We start from the raw sequence: 18,326 nt of genomic DNA, 5'->3' as shown, positions 1-18,326 counted from the left end.
GTGTCCAAAAGAATTTAATTTTTCTCCTAAAGTGACTTTATAATTTTATAAAGTTAAATCTAATTTAAAAGTGACTTTAAGTGATAAAGTTACTAAGTCTAATTTTAAAGTGACTTTTATAAAGTCAATGAAAAATTAGAAAGGAAAAGTGACTTTGGAAATAAATGACTAAGTGGGTCTTTATTAAAGTGGGGTGAATTAAAAAATAAAAAGTGAGATTTAAATGAGCATTTAATCTCAACCATTGATCTAAATCTATTTTAACCATTGGATTTAGAGATCACCCAAAAGTCATTTGGAGTTATATTAAGGGAGGAAAAGGAGGAAAATATCACATTCGATTCAATTATTTCATGAGCAGATTGGGAGAAGGAGAGCAAGAGAGATTTTTAAGCAGGGAGGAGAAGGAGACAGCCGCTTGGCACACATTCCAAGGCAGCAGTTGAGCAGATTTGTACAGCTGATTCAGCACACAGTGAAAGGCAGATTTTGGCACGATTTTCGAGGAGAGGTTTGCACAAAAATCAAGGAGCAGTTTGTTGGTTTTTCTGCACGCAAAACGAGGGCCATACAGCAGCATTTAATGCTGAAAGTGGGCACAAAAATCGAGGAGACTGTACAGCATTTATTGCTGTCCTGTTTGCTGTAATTTCCAATTTGCTGTGAAGCATGGAAAAAGAGATAAGTTGTAAATTTCCTTGCTGATTTTTTGCTGAAAATTTCTCACTATAAAAGGCAATTTTCAGAAATAAAGAAGAGCTCTCAAACTGGTTTTCCCCAAGAGTTGTAGGGGGTTTTTCCAGGGTCACATTGACCAAAAATCTCAGTGTTTAAATGTGTTTTAATGGTTGTTTATTATTGCTGATTTTTATTTCTGCAATTTCCAGCATTCTGTAAAATTTCCAGAATTTGTGTTTTCAGCAAATTTATTTTTTTCAGCTTGTTAAATGTATGGTTATGGGAAAGGGCATTTAACTATATGGGAGAAATAAGGAGAAACTGAAAACCGGGGTGGGAAAACAGAAATTTCTACATGGTATCAGAGCTTGAGTGCTGAAGGGCAGTTTGGGACAGCAAAAGGAAAAATTACAGTTGCTGATTTTTCACTCAGAAAATTCTAGCAAGCTGATTTTTTCATAAATAGCAGTTTTATCTTTACTACAGCAGTGCTATTTTGCAGTTTTAGGACAACAGGATGTCATTGGGATTGAGGGTGGAGGATAGGCTGGATGGGCATATAAATTACAGCGTTTGGAAGGAGAGAATGCAGAGTATCTTTGAGGAGGCAGAAGTCTGGGATATCATGGTGCATACCACACAAAACCCTGTTGTTGTGCCTACTGATGCTACTCAGTTGACAGCTTATAATAAAAAGAACAACAAGGGTAAGAGGTTGATTCTAGACGGAATCAAAGACCATTGCATTCCTCATGTGAGAGGAAAGAGCAATGCCCATGAGATGTGGACAGCATTGTCCAATCTCTACCAGAGTACCAATGAGAACCGAAAGATGGTCCTGAAAGAGAAGCTGAAGAACATTAAGATGGGTAATGATAGTGCAGCTGGATATCTCACAAAGATTACTAATGTGAGAGATGAGTTGGCAACGATTGGAGAGGCCATTCCACCCACTGAGTTGGTGCGGATTGCAGTGAATGGGGTTTGTGCACGTGAGACCCTTCCCACATGGGAGAGGTTTTGGGATGATTGCATTCAGACAGAGATCAGGAAAGGTCAGCTTGGGGCAGCCAAGCCAGTTGAGCAGGATGAGGATGTAGCACTGGTGGCAGGAGGCAAGAAAGGCAAAGGGAAGAAGCAGGCTTCCACAAGCAGTGGTGGGGGCAAAGGCAAAGGTAAAGGTAAACAGGGGAACACACAGAAGGACTATTCCAAGGTGAAGTGTTGGAATTGTCAAAAGATGGGACACTATGCAGTTGTGTGTCCGGAGAAGAAGAAGAAGAAGGGGAAGAACCAGGACGTGGCAGCTTCAGCAGAGATTGAGGACTTTGCTGGTCGTTTTGACCGAGAGTTTGCGTTCACTACGTGTGAGTCCTCTAGTGCAGGATCACCTGCCACACAGGTTCAGAGGGAGCATGCTTTTCCCTCGATTAGCGGAGCATCTTCAGGTATCTGGTATGTGGACAGTGGGGCTTCACGTCATATGATAGGAGTCCGTGAGTACTTCTCAGAGCTTTCAGAGAGTGACACTGATATTGAGGTAGTACTCGGTGATGACAGAGTTGTTAGAGTAGTCGGGGTGGGGACAGTGACATTTCAGAGGGAGTCCAAACCTCCCTTGAAGGTGTCAGAGGTTCTTTATGTGCCAGGGATGAGGAAGAACCTCATATCCGTCTCAGCTTTGGAGGACAGAGGATATGAGGTACTGTTCAGGGGAGGACAGGTGTTGATGTATCCCAGGGGCACTCCAGCTGATTCAGCTAGAGTGATAGGTGTACGCCATGCAAAGGTGTACAAGTTTGCATTCCAGCCCCTTTTGGCATTGAGCAGTAGTACCGACAGCAGAGCTAGCAGTTCTGAGCTGTGTGAGATTTGGCACCGCAGGATGGGACATATGTATCATGGAGCCTTGAGGACATTGCGGGAGATCACTACAGGTGTGCCAGATTTCAGTACTGATCACTTTGATACTTGCAGAGGTTGTGCGATGGGCAAATTTGCCAAATCCCCTTTTCCCAGCAGTGACAGCAGAGCGACGGGGATACTTGATTTGATTCATTCCGATGTGAGCGGTCAGATGTCTCATGTTTCCTTGAGTGGATATGAGTACTATGTTTTATTCATTGATGATCACTCCAGGAGGACCTCGATTTATTTTTTGAAGACCAAGAGTGAGGTCTTCAAGTGGTTTCAGGAGTTCAGAGCTCTTGTGGAGACTCAGACAGGTCGAAAGATCAAGTCCTTGAGGTCGGACAATGGAGGAGAGTACACCCTTGGAGAGTTTGTTGACTATTGTGCGGAGGCAGGCATTAGGAGGGAGTTCACTGTTCCTTACAACCCCCAGCAGAACGGGGTTGCGGAGAGGAAGAACAGATCCATCATAGGGGTTGTCAAAGCCATGTTACATGATCAGGGGTTGCCATTGTTCTTGTGGGTAGAGGCCTACAACACAGCTGTTTACTTGCAGAACAGGAGTCCGCATCGTGCCTTGGGGCACATGACTCCGGAGGAGGCTTTCTCTGGTAAGAAGCCTGATATTGGTCATCTTCATATCTTTGGATGCATTACATACTCCTATATACCCAAGGAGAAGAGGACCAAACTAGAGCCCACCGCAGAGTAGGGTATCTTTGTGGGCTACAGTGAGACCTCAAAGGCCTTTCGGATTTACATTCCTGCACAGAGGAGAGTTGTTGTCAGACGGGATGTGAAGTTCGAGGAGGACAGGGCCTTTAGGAGGTCACGGGAGTTAGAGTATCTGGATCAGCCAGACCCTCAGCAGCAGTTGAGTCAGTCGCAGGGATCCAGTGGGCAGGGATCAGGAGGATCCGGAGGTACATCTATGAGGATGTCAGGTCCGTCAGTGAGTAGTGGCTCGCCGAGCCAGAGGGGTGGTGCTCCGGGCAACATGCAGAGCAGTTCACAGAGCAGTGCACTAGGGAGTCCACTGATGGACAGTTCACACGGTACCTCAGCTTCTACAGGTTCAGGTGCAGGCAGGAGGACAGCAGACAGACAGTGAGGAGTTCAGGCTACTGATGGTGATGAAGAGGAGGATTTTCATTCTCCTATAGGAGAAGCATGCTCAGGGAAGAGAAAGCCCAAGTGGCTTCAGGACACCTTGAGAGATGCCACATCTGTTGCTGAGCCGAAGAAGCCGGTCAGAGAGAGTAGACCACCTGAGAGGTTTTGTAGCTATATGGCAATGGTTACCAGCATCCTTGACTCTGAGCCTTCTAGCTATGAGGAGGCAGCTAGCCAGCAGGTCTGGAGAGAGGCCATGCAGGAGGAGTATTCTTCTATCATGAAGAATGATGTTTGGGAGGTGGTGCCGAGGCCTGAGGGCAAATCCGTGGTTACTTCCAGATGGCTTTACAATGTAAAGCATGCTGCAGATGGCAGCATTGAGAAATTCAAAGCGAGGTTTGTGGCTAGAGGGTTCTCCCAGGTAGAGGGAGTTGATTATGAGGAGACCTTCGCTCCCGTGGCTCGATATACTTCGATCCCCTCCATTATATCGATAGCAGCAGAGATGGGTTGGAAGATCCACCAGATGGATGTGAAGACCGCATTTCTCAATGGCTTCATACAGGAGGAGGTGTACATTGAGCAGCCACAGGGCTTTGAGGTGCATGGGAAGGAGTCCCATGTGTGCAGACTGAAGAAGGCCCTTTATGGCCTGAAGCAAGCTCCCAGAGCTTGGTACTCCAGGATAGATACATATTTGCAAGGCATGGGTTTCACAAAGAGTGAGGCAGATCCGAACCTTTACTTTATTGTGATTGGTGAGGAGCCTCTCATTCTGGTGTTGTATGTGGATGACTTGATCATTACAGGTGCAGAGAGACTCATAGAGCACTGCAAGAGAGATCTTGCGATGGAGTTTGAGATGAAGGACATCGGCTTGACGCATTAATTTTTGGGTTTGGAGGTGTGGCAGGAGGAGAGGCATTTCTTCCTGGGGCAGGGGAAGTATATTGTGGACATCCTTAGCAGATTCCACATGGAGGATTGTAGACCCATGTCGACACCAATGATCACCAACTGGAAGAAGCTTCATGCTTCGCATTCCGAGTTGGTGGATCCCACATTGTACAGGCAGCTGATTGGTTCCTTGATGTATTTGGTCAACACTAGACCAGATATCTGTTTTGCAGTCAACACGATGAGTCAGTTTATGTGTGAGCCTAGGAAGGTTCACTGGGTGGCTGCAAAACACATTTTGCGATACTTGCAGGGGACAGTGGATTATGGTCTGGACTACAGGCAGGGAGATGGAGTGAGATTGGCAGGATACACTAATTCTGATTGGGCAGGTTGTGCTTCTGATAAGAAGAGCACTTCAGGGTGCTGTTTTGGGTTGGGTTCAGCAGTAGTGTCATGGTTCAGTCGGAAGCAGCAGTCAGTAGCACTGAGTTCAGCGGAAGCAGAGTATATGGCAGCCAGTCTAGCTAGTTGTGAGGCTATCTGGCTTCGCAAGATGTTGTTTGGCTTATTTGGTCAGCCGTTGAGACCTTCAGTGATTTACTGTGATAATCAGAGTTGCATTAAACTCACGGAGAATCCAGTATTTCATGACAGGTCAAAGTATATCGAGATCAGATATCATTTCATCGGAGACTATGTTCAGAAGGGAGTTGTGAAGCTTGAGTATATTTCCACTGATGAGCAGGTTGCAGATATCCTTACCAAAGCCTTACCACGGGGCAAGCATGTCTACTTCAGAGACAAGATGGGTGTGGTGAGGAACACCTTCCTCGGTAAGAGGGAGTGTTGAAATTTGGTACCGAAGGACAGGTGGTTCCCTTAGGCTTTGATCTTTGGCCTAAGGAAAAGTGTTCAAAAGAATTTAATTTTTCTCCTAAAGTGACTTTATAATTTTATAAAGTTAAATCTAATTTAAAAGTGACTTTAAGTGATAAAGTTACTATGTCTAATTTTAAAGTGACTTTTATAAAGTCAAGGAAAAGTGACTTTGGAAATAAATGACTAAGTGAGTCTTTATTAAAGTGGGGTGAATTAAAAAATAAAAAGTGAGATTTAAATGAGCATTTAATCTCAGCCATTGATCTAAATCTATTTCAGCCATTGGATTTAGAGATCACCCAAAAGTCATTTGGAGTTATATTAAGGAAGGAAAATGAGGAAAAGATCACATTCGATTCAATTCTTTCATGAGCAGATTGGGAGAAAGAGAGCAAGAGAGATTTCTGAGCAGGGAGGAGAAGGAGACAGCAGCTTGGCACACATTCCAAGGTAGCAGTTGAGCAGATTTGTACAGCTAATTCAGCACACAGTGAAAGGCAGATTTTGGCACGATTTTCGAGGAGAGGTTTGCACAAAAATCGAGGAGCAGTTTGCTAGTTTTTCTGCACACAAAACGAGGCCATACAGCAGCATTTAATGCTGAAAGTGGGCACGAAAATCGAGGAGACCGTACAGCATTTATTGCTGTCCTGTTTGCTGTGAAGCATGGGAAAAGAGATAAGTTGTAAATTTGCTTGCTGATTTTTTGCTGAAAATTTCTCACTGTAAAAGGCAATTTTCAGAAATAAAGAAGAGCTCTCAAACTGGTTTTCCCCAAGAGTTGTAGGGGGTTTTTCCAGGGTCACATTGACCAAAAATCTCAGTGTTTAAATGTGTTTTAATGGCTGTTTAGTACTGCTGATTTTAATTTCTGCAATTTCCAGCATTCTGTAAAATTTCCAGAATTTGTGTTTTCAGCAAATTTATTTTTTTCAGCTTGTTAAATGTATGGTTATAGGAAAGGGCATTTAACTATATGGGAGAATTAAGGAAAAACTGAAAACCAGGGTGGGAAAACAGAAATTTCTACATTTCAAGTGTTCACTCTGTTTTTTGGTGATTTCTCTCTAAAGGTGTACTTGTTGGTTTCTTCTATTGCATAATAATGAGGATTTATATTGTTCTCTAGCATTGGTTTATCTTCTCTTTGTGCTAACTTAAAGTTTTTTTGTTGATTCATTTCTCTATGTTATGAAATAGAAACACTATTGGTAAATTATTTATATGTGTCAACTCCCTTGCACTAATTCAAGTTGTGTATTGGTTAAGCATGACTATTTCCCTATCAAAATTTGATTTGAGTTAAACATCAACCAGATTTTATTTAAATTCAAATCCTTTAATAAGATTTGACATTAAACTTCACTATACAATCACAAATTATATATATATATAGACTTTCATATGTGTCGTGGGAAAATGACTTAAATAAATTTTATATGTAGTGGGAAAAAAGACTTAAAATAATAAAAAGAAATCAACATCAATAACAAGCATATATGAATAAATAAATAAAACTGCAATAAACATTAACTTAAACCATAATTTTTTTTATAAAAATTTAAATAAAAATTATAATCTGCCATTATATGTTGCAAAATAGCTATATTTTAATTGTTTTAGATTTTGTTTTTTTTATGATTGCAGGTTTAAATTTATATATAAATTCAGTCTCATTAAAAACATTTAGGGCATTGAGAATACAGCTCAAACCTAACTTCTAGGCCCTTAATTACCAATTTTGTGAAGGAAAAAAAAAATATGGTAATCGAAAAGGAAAAAGCCAAAACGTAGAAAAGTTGACTACCGGGGAAAACACGAAAGAAAGAAAAAAAAAAGGAATAAGAAGAAGCCGACAAACGAGAAAACGACATCAGGAAAACCAGCTTGCTTGCTCGTTCGGGGAAATCTAGATCTGATCCGAATCATACCCAAATGCGGTATGACTCGATGACGGACACCACTGGCCAACAATCGGCCCCTATTGCCCGGATTCCCGCGTTGAGTTTGATCAGTGAACGGTGTGGCACAAGGCGAAGTGTTGTCGCCTTTGTAGCGGACGCCCGAGGGTTTCGCGTCGGACAATTAAAAGGGGTTGGAATTTAATTTTAAAAATTTAAGAAATTTCGTAATATCTATGTTTGACAAAAAAAAAATTGATAGTGTATTAAGTATCATTAAAAATTTTTGGAACACTCAAAATTTTGAAATTAAATTGTTATAATTTAAATTTACAAAAAAAATTTGCCAAATTTTACAAAAATCTTCCTGAAATTTCTATATTTAGAGACTAGTTTGAATACGGCGTTTCATACCTGTAGCGGGTGAGAATCGCCGACTGAGCTGGAAAAGTGGAGTTATGCGTCTGACCGCCGGGTATCTAGGGTTATATTATCCTTATTTGAATTATTAAAATCTTTAAATGAAACTGTCGGCGAACTTTACGAACCTCACTGCTTCCGGAAAATGGAGTAGTTTAATGAGGTGGAGGAATTGCCTGGATGGTCAAAAGTGGTCTGGTGGAAATAGATTTAGCACCATCAAAAACGTCTAGAACACTTAAAATTTTGAAGTTTAACAACTATAACTTGGATTTACAAAAATCCTTGCAAGATTTTCTCTAAATACGCAACTCCTGCACCTCATTAAACTAGGCGCGGATTTTCTCTAAATATAACCCAAATTTCTATAACTTTCCGAACAATTCCCCCACCTCGTTAAACTAGGCGCCGAAAAATTCCACTTGAACTCGGCGAGGCTAGGGCAGGTTCGACGAACTTGAGGAACCTGCATTTATTTTTTAAGTTCGTTTAATTTCGATACCCTTATTTTTATTATTAAAATCCTTGAATGAAACTCTCGGCGAACCTTACGAACCTCACTGCGAACCTCCGAAAAATTCCAGTTGAAATCCGGCGACGCTGAGGGCAGGTTCGACGAACTTGAGGAACCTGCAATTTTTTTTCAAGTTCGCTTAATTTCGAACTGCATGATTTAAATTTGGTGAACCTATCGCTTAGGCTTTTGAGTTGTAACTAAATTTGGTGAACCTATCGCTTAGGCTTTTGAGTTGCAACACTCTTATGCCTAAAAGCTTGTCTTGCACTTTGGATCACGTACCCTCACAGCTTTGTCTTGCACTTCGGATCACGTACCCTCACAGCTCAAGCAACAGTAGTGTGGCAGACCTATACTTCAATATAATGATGAATCTAAATTATTCACTCAAGCTCCTTTATTTTCATTCAAGTTACTAAATAGTTTGTTCCATTCAAAAAAAGAGAACAACAGTTGCTCAATTTAGAATGTAAAAATAATTTATTGCTGTTTTTCCTTTCCCATTTTAGTAGATGATGATAAGAAAAAATGGAAATTATTTTGCATAAATATCATTTTTATATAAATTTATATTCACAAAAATAATATTTTGTGTGGATACCTTTAACATATTATAAGTACTACAAGTTTCTTCATTCTCGGAGCCAAGTGCACTAGCAAGTCGCTTTGGATCAGTCCTTCAAAAACATCAAAATACATCTAATAAGTATCAATTAATAGGGAAAAACCTCTATTAGAAAATAACATCTTAAAAAAAAAATCAGTGAAGATTGCATACTTAACTAATATCATTCAGGTATGAAGCTATTTGAATGTTAGTCACTTATAAATTCATTGTAATAGGGAGGTAACAAGATGCAAAGTTTTCCAAAGAACCAATGTAGAACAATTTGAGATGGTTGTAGAGTTATAAGGAAGACCATTCAAGCAATAAGCTAATTTGCTATTTGAGATAAGAAAAGTCAACTATTTTCATGATTCTTACCAAAATTCACTATAAGAAGTTCCACCAGTAGCATAAGCATGTGAAGAATTGACAATGTCCATGAAATAGGTGCCCATTTCCTGCCAAAATAAACATTAGAGATATATCTTCCAATTCTATTCTTTTGGGTTTCATATTAGTATTGAATAAAAGAGAAATCTAGTAGATAATGCCACTCATGGACAAGAAAATAGTGTTGAGTCAACAAAGATCAAGTTTAAGCTCATTAAATAGTGTCCATTAGAAGATTTATGTTTCCTTTTACATTGATCATTCATTAAAGTACTTTGAAACCTATGCTATAGATTTTATTTTGCATAACTTCATTTTTACCTTAGGTAGAATCATAATGTTGTCACAACTCTATACTACTATATCAACTATAAGTCTAAGAATACCGATCTAAAATTAAAGTTCTTAACTTTTGTAGCAAAAATGTATTCTATCTTTCAATACAAGCAATGCAAAATAATAACATGTAGAGATTTGTAACATAAAATAGCATTTTACACTAATAAAATTAATGTAGGAAGATACAAGAGTTTGAGTTTGAATAAATTTAGCCCAAGGGGTTACTCAATCAGTTGTCACCAATGTTGTTGGACATTTGGTTAGTTTGTGCTAACAAATCCCTAGCTTGAATCCCACTAGGTAAGGTGCATTGATCTATGCTAATAGGTTTACTAGGTATGTCATCCACAAATGTGGGGAAGGATTCCTTAGTTTTCCCCACAAAATCCATTTACATATTTATAAATATGCAATGTTTACATGTAACTTTAAAATATATATAATGAAGAGTAAGCAACCTAGAATACAAGAAACAAGATTATATAAAGAATATATAGGGTGCAATAGTCGCATCAAAAACATAGAAATATGATCATCCTTGGTAGATCATCCTTGGTAGAGTGTATAGAATAGAAAATTAAGCTTCTTTATATGGACATTGCAAACTACTATCTCTATGTCTAAAGTATATCTTCACTTAGATTGCATGCTTACTACCTTTGAAAATTTCTAACACAATTTTAATCAATCGATTGATATTATTGCTAATTGTTTTAATAAATGAAAATCAAGTTGGGAAGATGACATTAGAAATATAACATCTAAGTACTCACTATAGGCCCGTGCGTCATGCACATTAATGAGTGTGTTTGTGGAATAATCCCTTGGAGAAGATAAAGGATCAGGTCCAAGTTTAAATAGAGTAATGGCTAATGGTGGTTAGGGATTGACCATTATAGGAGTTAGCCTCCTAAATCAAGGAACTACCTTTTTAAACTCTAGTTGTTGCTCCATATTCTTTCAACCTTTCACATAGTAGAGATAAAATCCACCCACCAACATGACCCTCTTACACGGTACTAAGGATGATCACTAGGAATCGCCTCAACATTGTTTGTGTTTATTCTTCTTGTCGTGTGAGGCCCATGCTACTAAGCTCAATATTTTTTTAATTCTTTTGAGGTAGTTACATAAGGTTTCTTTTACATCAGAAAGTTGATATGTTTTGTAAATTTATATCCCCCTAAAGGAATATACTACTTAACTATCCAAGGTCATTAGAGCATGTTATCATTTAATGAAAGTCTTTTTATATAAAAAAAATGTTTGATGGATTGTTTACCTATTGAGAGTATATCTTTGTTCAGCATGGTTATATTTTTTGCATGATTAGTGGTGTTTGGACCCCAGCTCCTAACGGGGGGATTTCTTACCCATATAATCGTTGCTTTGAGGGTCACTCCCCCTTTGGTGGGGGTTTTCAATGGTAGTAGCCTCGAAGTGAATTTTTTCAAAATTTTGCCTTGTAAAATATTTTTTGTTTCCCTAGAAGGACACCCTTTTTTAGGAGGGAATTGTATAATGGTCATGTAATCATTGAGAGATATAGAAAAATTAGTCTAATTTTCCCAGTGTAGGGTTTCAAAGGTAAAATCTTTGTGCAAAATGTGCACATGTGCTATTGAATTTTTTCTATTTTATATTGAAAATATGTTTGCAGGATTTATCTATGTAGGGTTAAAACCTATAATCTCATCTTATGATGGATACACATTGAATTCACCATAAACTTATCATTGAAACAATTAGGCTCATAACCCAAATTTTAAACAAAATTTGTTTGGTTTTATCACATTTGGAGAGAATGTATTATCCTAAATACCCAAGATTCACTTTGAATTCAATTAGAGTTAAATATGCTAAATAGGGAACATAAAACATACTATTTTTATGGCATTGAAGACCAAAATTTTAAAATGGGAAGACGATTCATCATTTGTTTGGGATGTTTATTATATGGATGTACATTAAGTATCAGAAGCAAACGATACAAAAGTGTTTCACTCTTATAATTTGCAAAATTATTAGTCAGAAATCGTCTTAGTGTTGATAGGCAATGATTAGATAAGGTTTTCTTTTCAACATTGGCGAGTGCCAACTTGACATGTTGGGAAAATGTCATTTAAAAACATATTGAATGTGTTGAATTGGACATTCTTGAAATATGATTATGATGAATAATTGAAAGACATATAGAAACGAATGATTTGTTTAATGTTTCCAAGACACTAAGATTCTAGTTCTCAGACAATGGAGTTAGTTGGCACTATTAAATTTTGTGATATAATTGTAGTATAGAACCATATAAAGTGGACAACGTTATTGTGTAAATTCTAAAGAATTTGTACAAGTGGGATACAAATGAAGAATCCAACTTTGAATTTGTTGGGTATGTGTTATATTCTTTATAATACTACTCCCACATGTTGTACATTGCATCATACGTAGTGGGGGGTCGCAGTGTGTTCGAGGGTAGCACCCATGAAAAAAATTGGGTGGTTTTTTAGATCCATTTTTGGTGATTTTCGATTTTAATGGTTTTGTAATGCATGGTGATTCAACCCATGGTTTATAATTCCAGTTAAGGAACTATGGTTGTATTCTAATCTAGGGTAAATGGATTGGTTGATATTGGATGCTATGAGATATACATATTGTATTGCAATATTGTATAGAATAAATATACTAAAAAAAATTCTAGTTTCCCAGTTTGGGTTTACAAAATCAAATATCTATGTTAATGTGTTTGTGTATGTGTGTATGTGTGTGTATGAGTGTTTTTGTGCCATTATATCTTCTTTATTTTTATTGAGAATGTATTTGTGACAATAATTGTATAGAGTTGAAACCTAAAAAATGAATATTTAAAACAAGTTTAAATATATTGTTAAAACTTAAAACAAATTCAAACTATGTTACTGGAAAAAATATTTTAAGAAAGTTCTAAATATATTTTGAAAACAATCACTAAGAGTGTAAGAATAATTCAACAATCTATAATTGAAGTCATCCTTATACTCCAACACCTACTACATAACAATGGGAGAGTAGAGACCAAAGAAAATGTCATGGCAAGTCTAGTAGCCAGAATCATGATAGACTGAGTAGCTTGACATAAGCATGAACCTTGTTCCATCCTCTTGGAATTTAAGGCAACATTGCAAATTTTCAAACTAGGTTTCATAAAAGATACATAGATACTAAGTGAAGTCATCGTCATAGTCCAACACACACTACATAACAATGGGAGAGTAGAGACCAAAGAAAATGTCATGGCAAGTCTAATAGCCATAATCATGATAGAATATGTAGCTTGACATAAGTATGAAGTTTGTTCCACCCTCTTGGAATTTAAGGCAACATTGCAAATTTTCAAACTAGGTTTCATAAAAGATACATAGATGCTACGAGAAGCTAGGATTGCGGGAACAATTTTAAAAAATTAGAAACTAATTATGCAATATAGTTTGCGTTTCATGGATGCTTCATTATATTACCATCATAGTTAACATTTTTCAAATTCTGTGGGTGTCTCAAAATGGCCTTAGGGTATGTAAAGAAGTTCATCTTTACAACTCTAGGATATAAGGTATTTTAAAGAGGTTTGAAGCTATGCATTTAGCATGAGAATTTTATACATTGGTTTCTAATTAGGATATTCTTTTTTAGGTTCGTTTGGTGAGAAATGTCTAGGGGGGTTGAAATTCCGATCACTTGGATACACGAGGGCTTGCCAACATGTTTTTTGCCAATTGTGTTACCACCCGCAGATCTTCTAATTGGGATAGTATTAAGTGATTGATTTGTTATTTGATATTACACATATAGGTCTCACTTGTGGAAATCTATTTGTCATGTAGGTTATTATTATCTTGTATTGTCACATATATGCTACAATTTCCATTTTCAAATATATTATAAGTAGAAACACATACTCTCTCTTTCTCTCTCTCTCTCTCACACACACACACACATTTCATATTGACCTTGAAAATTAGCTACCTTGTAAAGTGGATCACCAGTGACTTCATACCGCATTTGTGATCCAACAACCACAGGAATGTGTGTATTTGCATGAAATCCAGAAATGCTATCTACCTGCAAACAATGGTTAAAAAGTTAAATGACCAAATTTCATATAACCAACTAGAAATGGTTTGGTTTATGCCCAAATTGTAGTACGTACGTAAGTTTCAATAATGCAAAAGCTACTATATTTTAAGAAAATAATCATAAGTAAAAAGGAATTGAAAAGGCATTGCTTCCATTATGCACTCCCTATGAAATAAGAACATGAGTATTACATACATGTTATTATCCATTAGCGTGGCATCAACCTTTTAGGGATAGTATAGTGGAATCAATATTTCCATTCAAAACACTCCACAAAAATTGTTATCCTTAGTTTGATAAACAATTGGTGCAAACTTTGTAAATGAATATAAAGTTGTTAAATTAATAATCTTTTAGAAATTTATCTTGGGTATATATGCAATTTTAAACCATATAACAATGCACTTGTATATGCACATGAGCCCTTCACCACCCAAGGGTATAGACACACATATATAATAATATGTAATCTAAAGTTGGGACAACCATCAATGAGATTAGGACTGAAGGTTTTCCCATGTCACTATTATCAAAGTTTTCTTAGAGATACTTCCAAAATATGTATACTATAAGCCTTCTTAAATCACTTTAGTTTTGAATTTTGGAGTAGTTTGAAAAATATACAAGAAGTACTTTTAAGTTATATAAAAAAAAAACAAATGTTATAACTTGTACAGAAAAGGGGACATACTTGGAGAGCTAGCAACCCCAAAAAGCATGGCTTATCAAACAAGTGCGCAAGCTCCAAATGTCTTTGATTTCCCTGAGTTCAAGATCAAGATCTAGAATTAGCTTTCTAATAGGATATTCTAAATATTTTTGACAAAAAATCAAATAACAAGAATCCTAAAACTTAAACTTCGTAAACCATGTTTGGATAAAATTACAAATCATATTCATAAACAATGATTTATTTACTAGTGAGGACTCGTTTGTATAAAAACAATGTCAATTAGTGTTGTATAACTCCTAGGAGAAGAAACTTACTGATAATGTGTATAAGCGGTAGAGAACATCGTTCATTCCACCGACCTCATTATTAAGGGAATACCAATGTCTCTCTATTGAATATTTTAAAATAACATTTTGTACACGATTGTAGAAATATTCAGCCATCCACACTGTCATATTAAATGCTTGAGCATTTCCAGCGAATGTATATTGATCCAGTAATCCCGCCATGATCTATAACAACAAGAAAGACTTTTGATTTTTGCAAGAGTTGAGTATATATTGGTAGGACATCATCTTTGCAAACATTAAATCAATGCATAAAGCTAATTTCAGCCAAGTAATATATGTTTTCCTCAGTCATAAGGAAGTTTCCTAAAACTTACCTTGTGTATAGTATAATATGGTGCCCAAACAGGTTGGATGGCTTCAAAAAGATCAAAGAAATTAGAGGGGAAGGCTGAAAGGTAGCCTGTTTTCACTGCTTTTTGGCACTCATCAAGGGCATTAACCACATCAGTCATCTTTTGTCGCAACATGTCATTATTGGTACTTGCCCACATCATTGCTGTTGAGCTCATATAATGCCCTGCAATATATTAAAACCCAAATAACTAAATTGAAAAAATTATATAGCATCCTTCAAAGTGTTCAACTAAAATGTATAAAAGTTCTTATTAAAGGAATCAATAAATAGATATATTTTATGGTATAATAGACGACATAATAATGGAAGTCCATTTGAAAGGAAAAATAATCAAGTGTCCATTTTAGTTTACTCTTAGACTTTAACAAATTATAAACATTAAGTCCATTTTCAAAATATTCAAACATAAAGACCAATACAATATCGTTAAAATCCTTTCACTTTTAAAATTTATTTTTTTCTAAATTATATTATGTAAAAGTAGTTGACTAGCTAAACCATTTCTACATTAAATACATTATTAAAGATAAAACACCCTTTATAATAAGCTTGTCAAATGCAATAATTAGCATAACATTTCACATTCCTTGTGATATCAACAAATTTATATTTTAGAAATTTACTGAGCTATATTTTTATTATCAAAAGATGTAATCTCTTAAATAGAAAATGGCATTACTCATCAATTGACTATCTATATTCCACCAGTATCATATATATTTTTAATCAATAATTTTAAAATATAATATAATTTGTATGAATAAATTTAGTTACTAATAAGACATATATTATTTAAATTAAAGCTATTTATATTTTATCTTAACCTCCCTGGCATATTCTTTGTTTGTCACCAACGGCATATTCTTTGTTTGTCACCAACAAAAATATATGTGGTCATCCGTAAATAAATTACTTATTTTAATTAAAATTACTCATATTTATACGAGCATCATCATCAAACATAAACCCAAATAATAAGATATTGTTTGAGAAAACTTAAACGTTGTTTTAACTATATTAACTACATAAACCTATAATTCGTAGTAAAGATATATTAATTAACTACCCACTGATACACCTATAATTCATAGTAAAGAAATATTAATTAACTACCCACTGATAGAACTTGATCTCTACCTACTTTCACCTATGGACTTATCTGGATATGCTTTTGTAGAAGCTCCAGGGGTTTGGGTTTTCGCAAAACTCTGGTCGTTGAAAAAGACCAATGAACGCGAACTTTTACTACGACAACGCAAGACCTACAATTTTTTTTTAATGTGCTGCAACTCCCCTCCCTTTGATACTGTTCAAGTCCCCTCCCTTTGATACTGTTCAAGTATCTGGAGTGAAGAGAGATCATGAAATTCCCCCACGGAAGAAAATTTATTTCTGTACTTTAAAGGTGAACCTCATGAAGTTCCCTTGGAAAGTTTAGGAAAATTTATTTCTGTACTTTGAAGGTAAACCTCATGAAGTTCCCTTGGAAAGTTTAGGAAAATGTATTTCTGTACTTTGAAGGTAAACCTCATGAAGTTCCCTTGGAAAGTTTAGGAAAATGTATTTCTGTACTTTGAAGGTGAACCTCATGAAGTTCCCTTGGAAAGTTTAGGAAAATGTATTTCTGTACTTTAAAGGTGAACCTCATGAAGTTCCCTTGGAAAGTTTAGGTCTGTAGTGCCTGAAAATTTAGTTCTGTACTTTAAAGGTTAACCTCCTGAACTTCCGTTGGAAAGTTTAGGTCTGTACTGTCTCTAAAGCCTACCTGTTATGAAGAGGATCAATTCTTCAGCGTAGAGGATCAATTCTTCAGCATAGACAGAATTACCAGAACACGAAGACTTTAAAATCAGACTTACTTTTGTTTCTTTTTGTATATAAAACAACAGAAAGATAAATCAGAGCAGATTTCAGACCATAAATTTGGAGTCTTTATCGACCTTAAAGCACTAATTGTGCAATATTTTCCATAACAAAGCAGAAATTGCAGGATTTAAAAGGCCAGGGATAAATTCTGTTTCGGACTCACCTACAAAATGTCCTCTGAGCTGCGAAGTGTTGGCTTCCCATCCTCCATAAGCATGGCCTGGAGCAGGCAGCCCCGCTGTTGTCCGAAAATTCCAGACCAAATTATCCACGTCCAGCATCAGCAAGTACTCCAAATTCGTATTCTGAGCATTTCCATGGAGTGAAAGCGGATCCACACGAACGTTCTTTAACGGAACCTCTTGCAGAAATTTCTCGCTGCCGCCATGGCTGGGGGAGTTAAACAGCTTGCGGCCATGCCTTAGCTTTCTGTAGAGCATTGTCCATCTGAATTCCTCTTCGGCGTTGACAGAAGAAACGGCGGAATCTTGAGCTTCATTTAATCTGCGCTGCGGAAGCAGAGTAGACCAAGCGCTGTCATCAGACGGAATCAAGTGATCTTCAGCGTGGCCGGTGCCATAATAAGAAGAAAAAACTTGCTGTTTCCATGTCTCATTGTTGGAGGAAAAAAGTGCAGAAAGGTAAGTATGGGACTGCAGCTGAGGAGGAATGTTTGTGCATTCCTTGCACCACACGCAGGTCCTCGGCAGTAGCAGAATGTAAATGATAAACACTGTAAATCCGGCAAAGCTCAGGCCAGCCATTTTTGCCTCTGAATACAGGGATTTCTACGGACAATTCTTTAACAGAAACCGATATTTATAAGTTAGCCTCGGCTTCTACAAAATTTAAAGCCGAATGCACATGAGACCAGCTGGATTTATGAAAAAAATTAGGCTCAACAAATAACATTTAAATCCTTTTGAGAAATTTATGTATGAAATAGAATTGGAAACTGAAAATATAAACTGGTAGCTGGAATTATGGGAAAAAATGAGACTCGACCGGCAAATTCAACTTTTTTGAGGAAAGTTATGTATGAAACAGAGTTCCAGTGTTCAGATTTTAGATCTGATTTCATCACTACATTTTGATCTGGTAACGTGCATCTTTTAAATATAAAATTAAAATATTTTATGAAATTTAAAAAATTATTGAGAGTGATGAATTTATTATTGTATTTTATATAATGCTAGGAAATATTGTGCTGCCCAAGTTGTATTTTCAGATATTGGGATTTATCTAGATTTAATATTAGAGTTGAGTTGATGTGGTATAACTTGCAATTTGGTATTTATTTATTTTTTTGGG

General features: G+C 36.6%; 1 protein-coding gene across 1 annotated transcript in view; it reads right to left on the bottom strand.

Moving 5' to 3' along the window:
- The window catches only part of LOC149150706 (uncharacterized), a 91,766-nt gene extending 73,681 nt beyond the window's left edge, over positions 1-18,085 (bottom strand). The window contains exons 1-7 of the mRNA XM_089439999.1: positions 17,179-18,085; positions 15,109-15,311; positions 14,759-14,956; positions 14,463-14,534; positions 13,661-13,756; positions 9,308-9,387; positions 8,924-8,999 (exon numbers count right to left, since the gene is read on the bottom strand). Coding sequence (XP_089296125.1) covers positions 8,924-8,999; positions 9,308-9,387; positions 13,661-13,756; positions 14,463-14,534; positions 14,759-14,956; positions 15,109-15,311; positions 17,179-17,779 — 1,326 coding nt within the window. The 5' untranslated portion in view covers positions 17,780-18,085. The remainder of the gene's footprint in view (positions 1-8,923; positions 9,000-9,307; positions 9,388-13,660; positions 13,757-14,462; positions 14,535-14,758; positions 14,957-15,108; positions 15,312-17,178) is intronic.
- Between the last annotated feature and the right edge of the window lie 241 nt (positions 18,086-18,326).

This window comes from Pinus tabuliformis, chromosome 9 (genome assembly GCF_031772625.1).
Source record: "Pinus tabuliformis cultivar Carrire ecotype Pingquan chromosome 9, CPIR1, whole genome shotgun sequence".
NCBI classification, from domain to species: Eukaryota; Viridiplantae; Streptophyta; class Pinopsida; order Pinales; family Pinaceae; genus Pinus; species Pinus tabuliformis.
The sequence above is the reverse complement of the archived record's forward strand: the minus strand, read 5'-3'. Positions and strand labels throughout refer to the sequence as shown.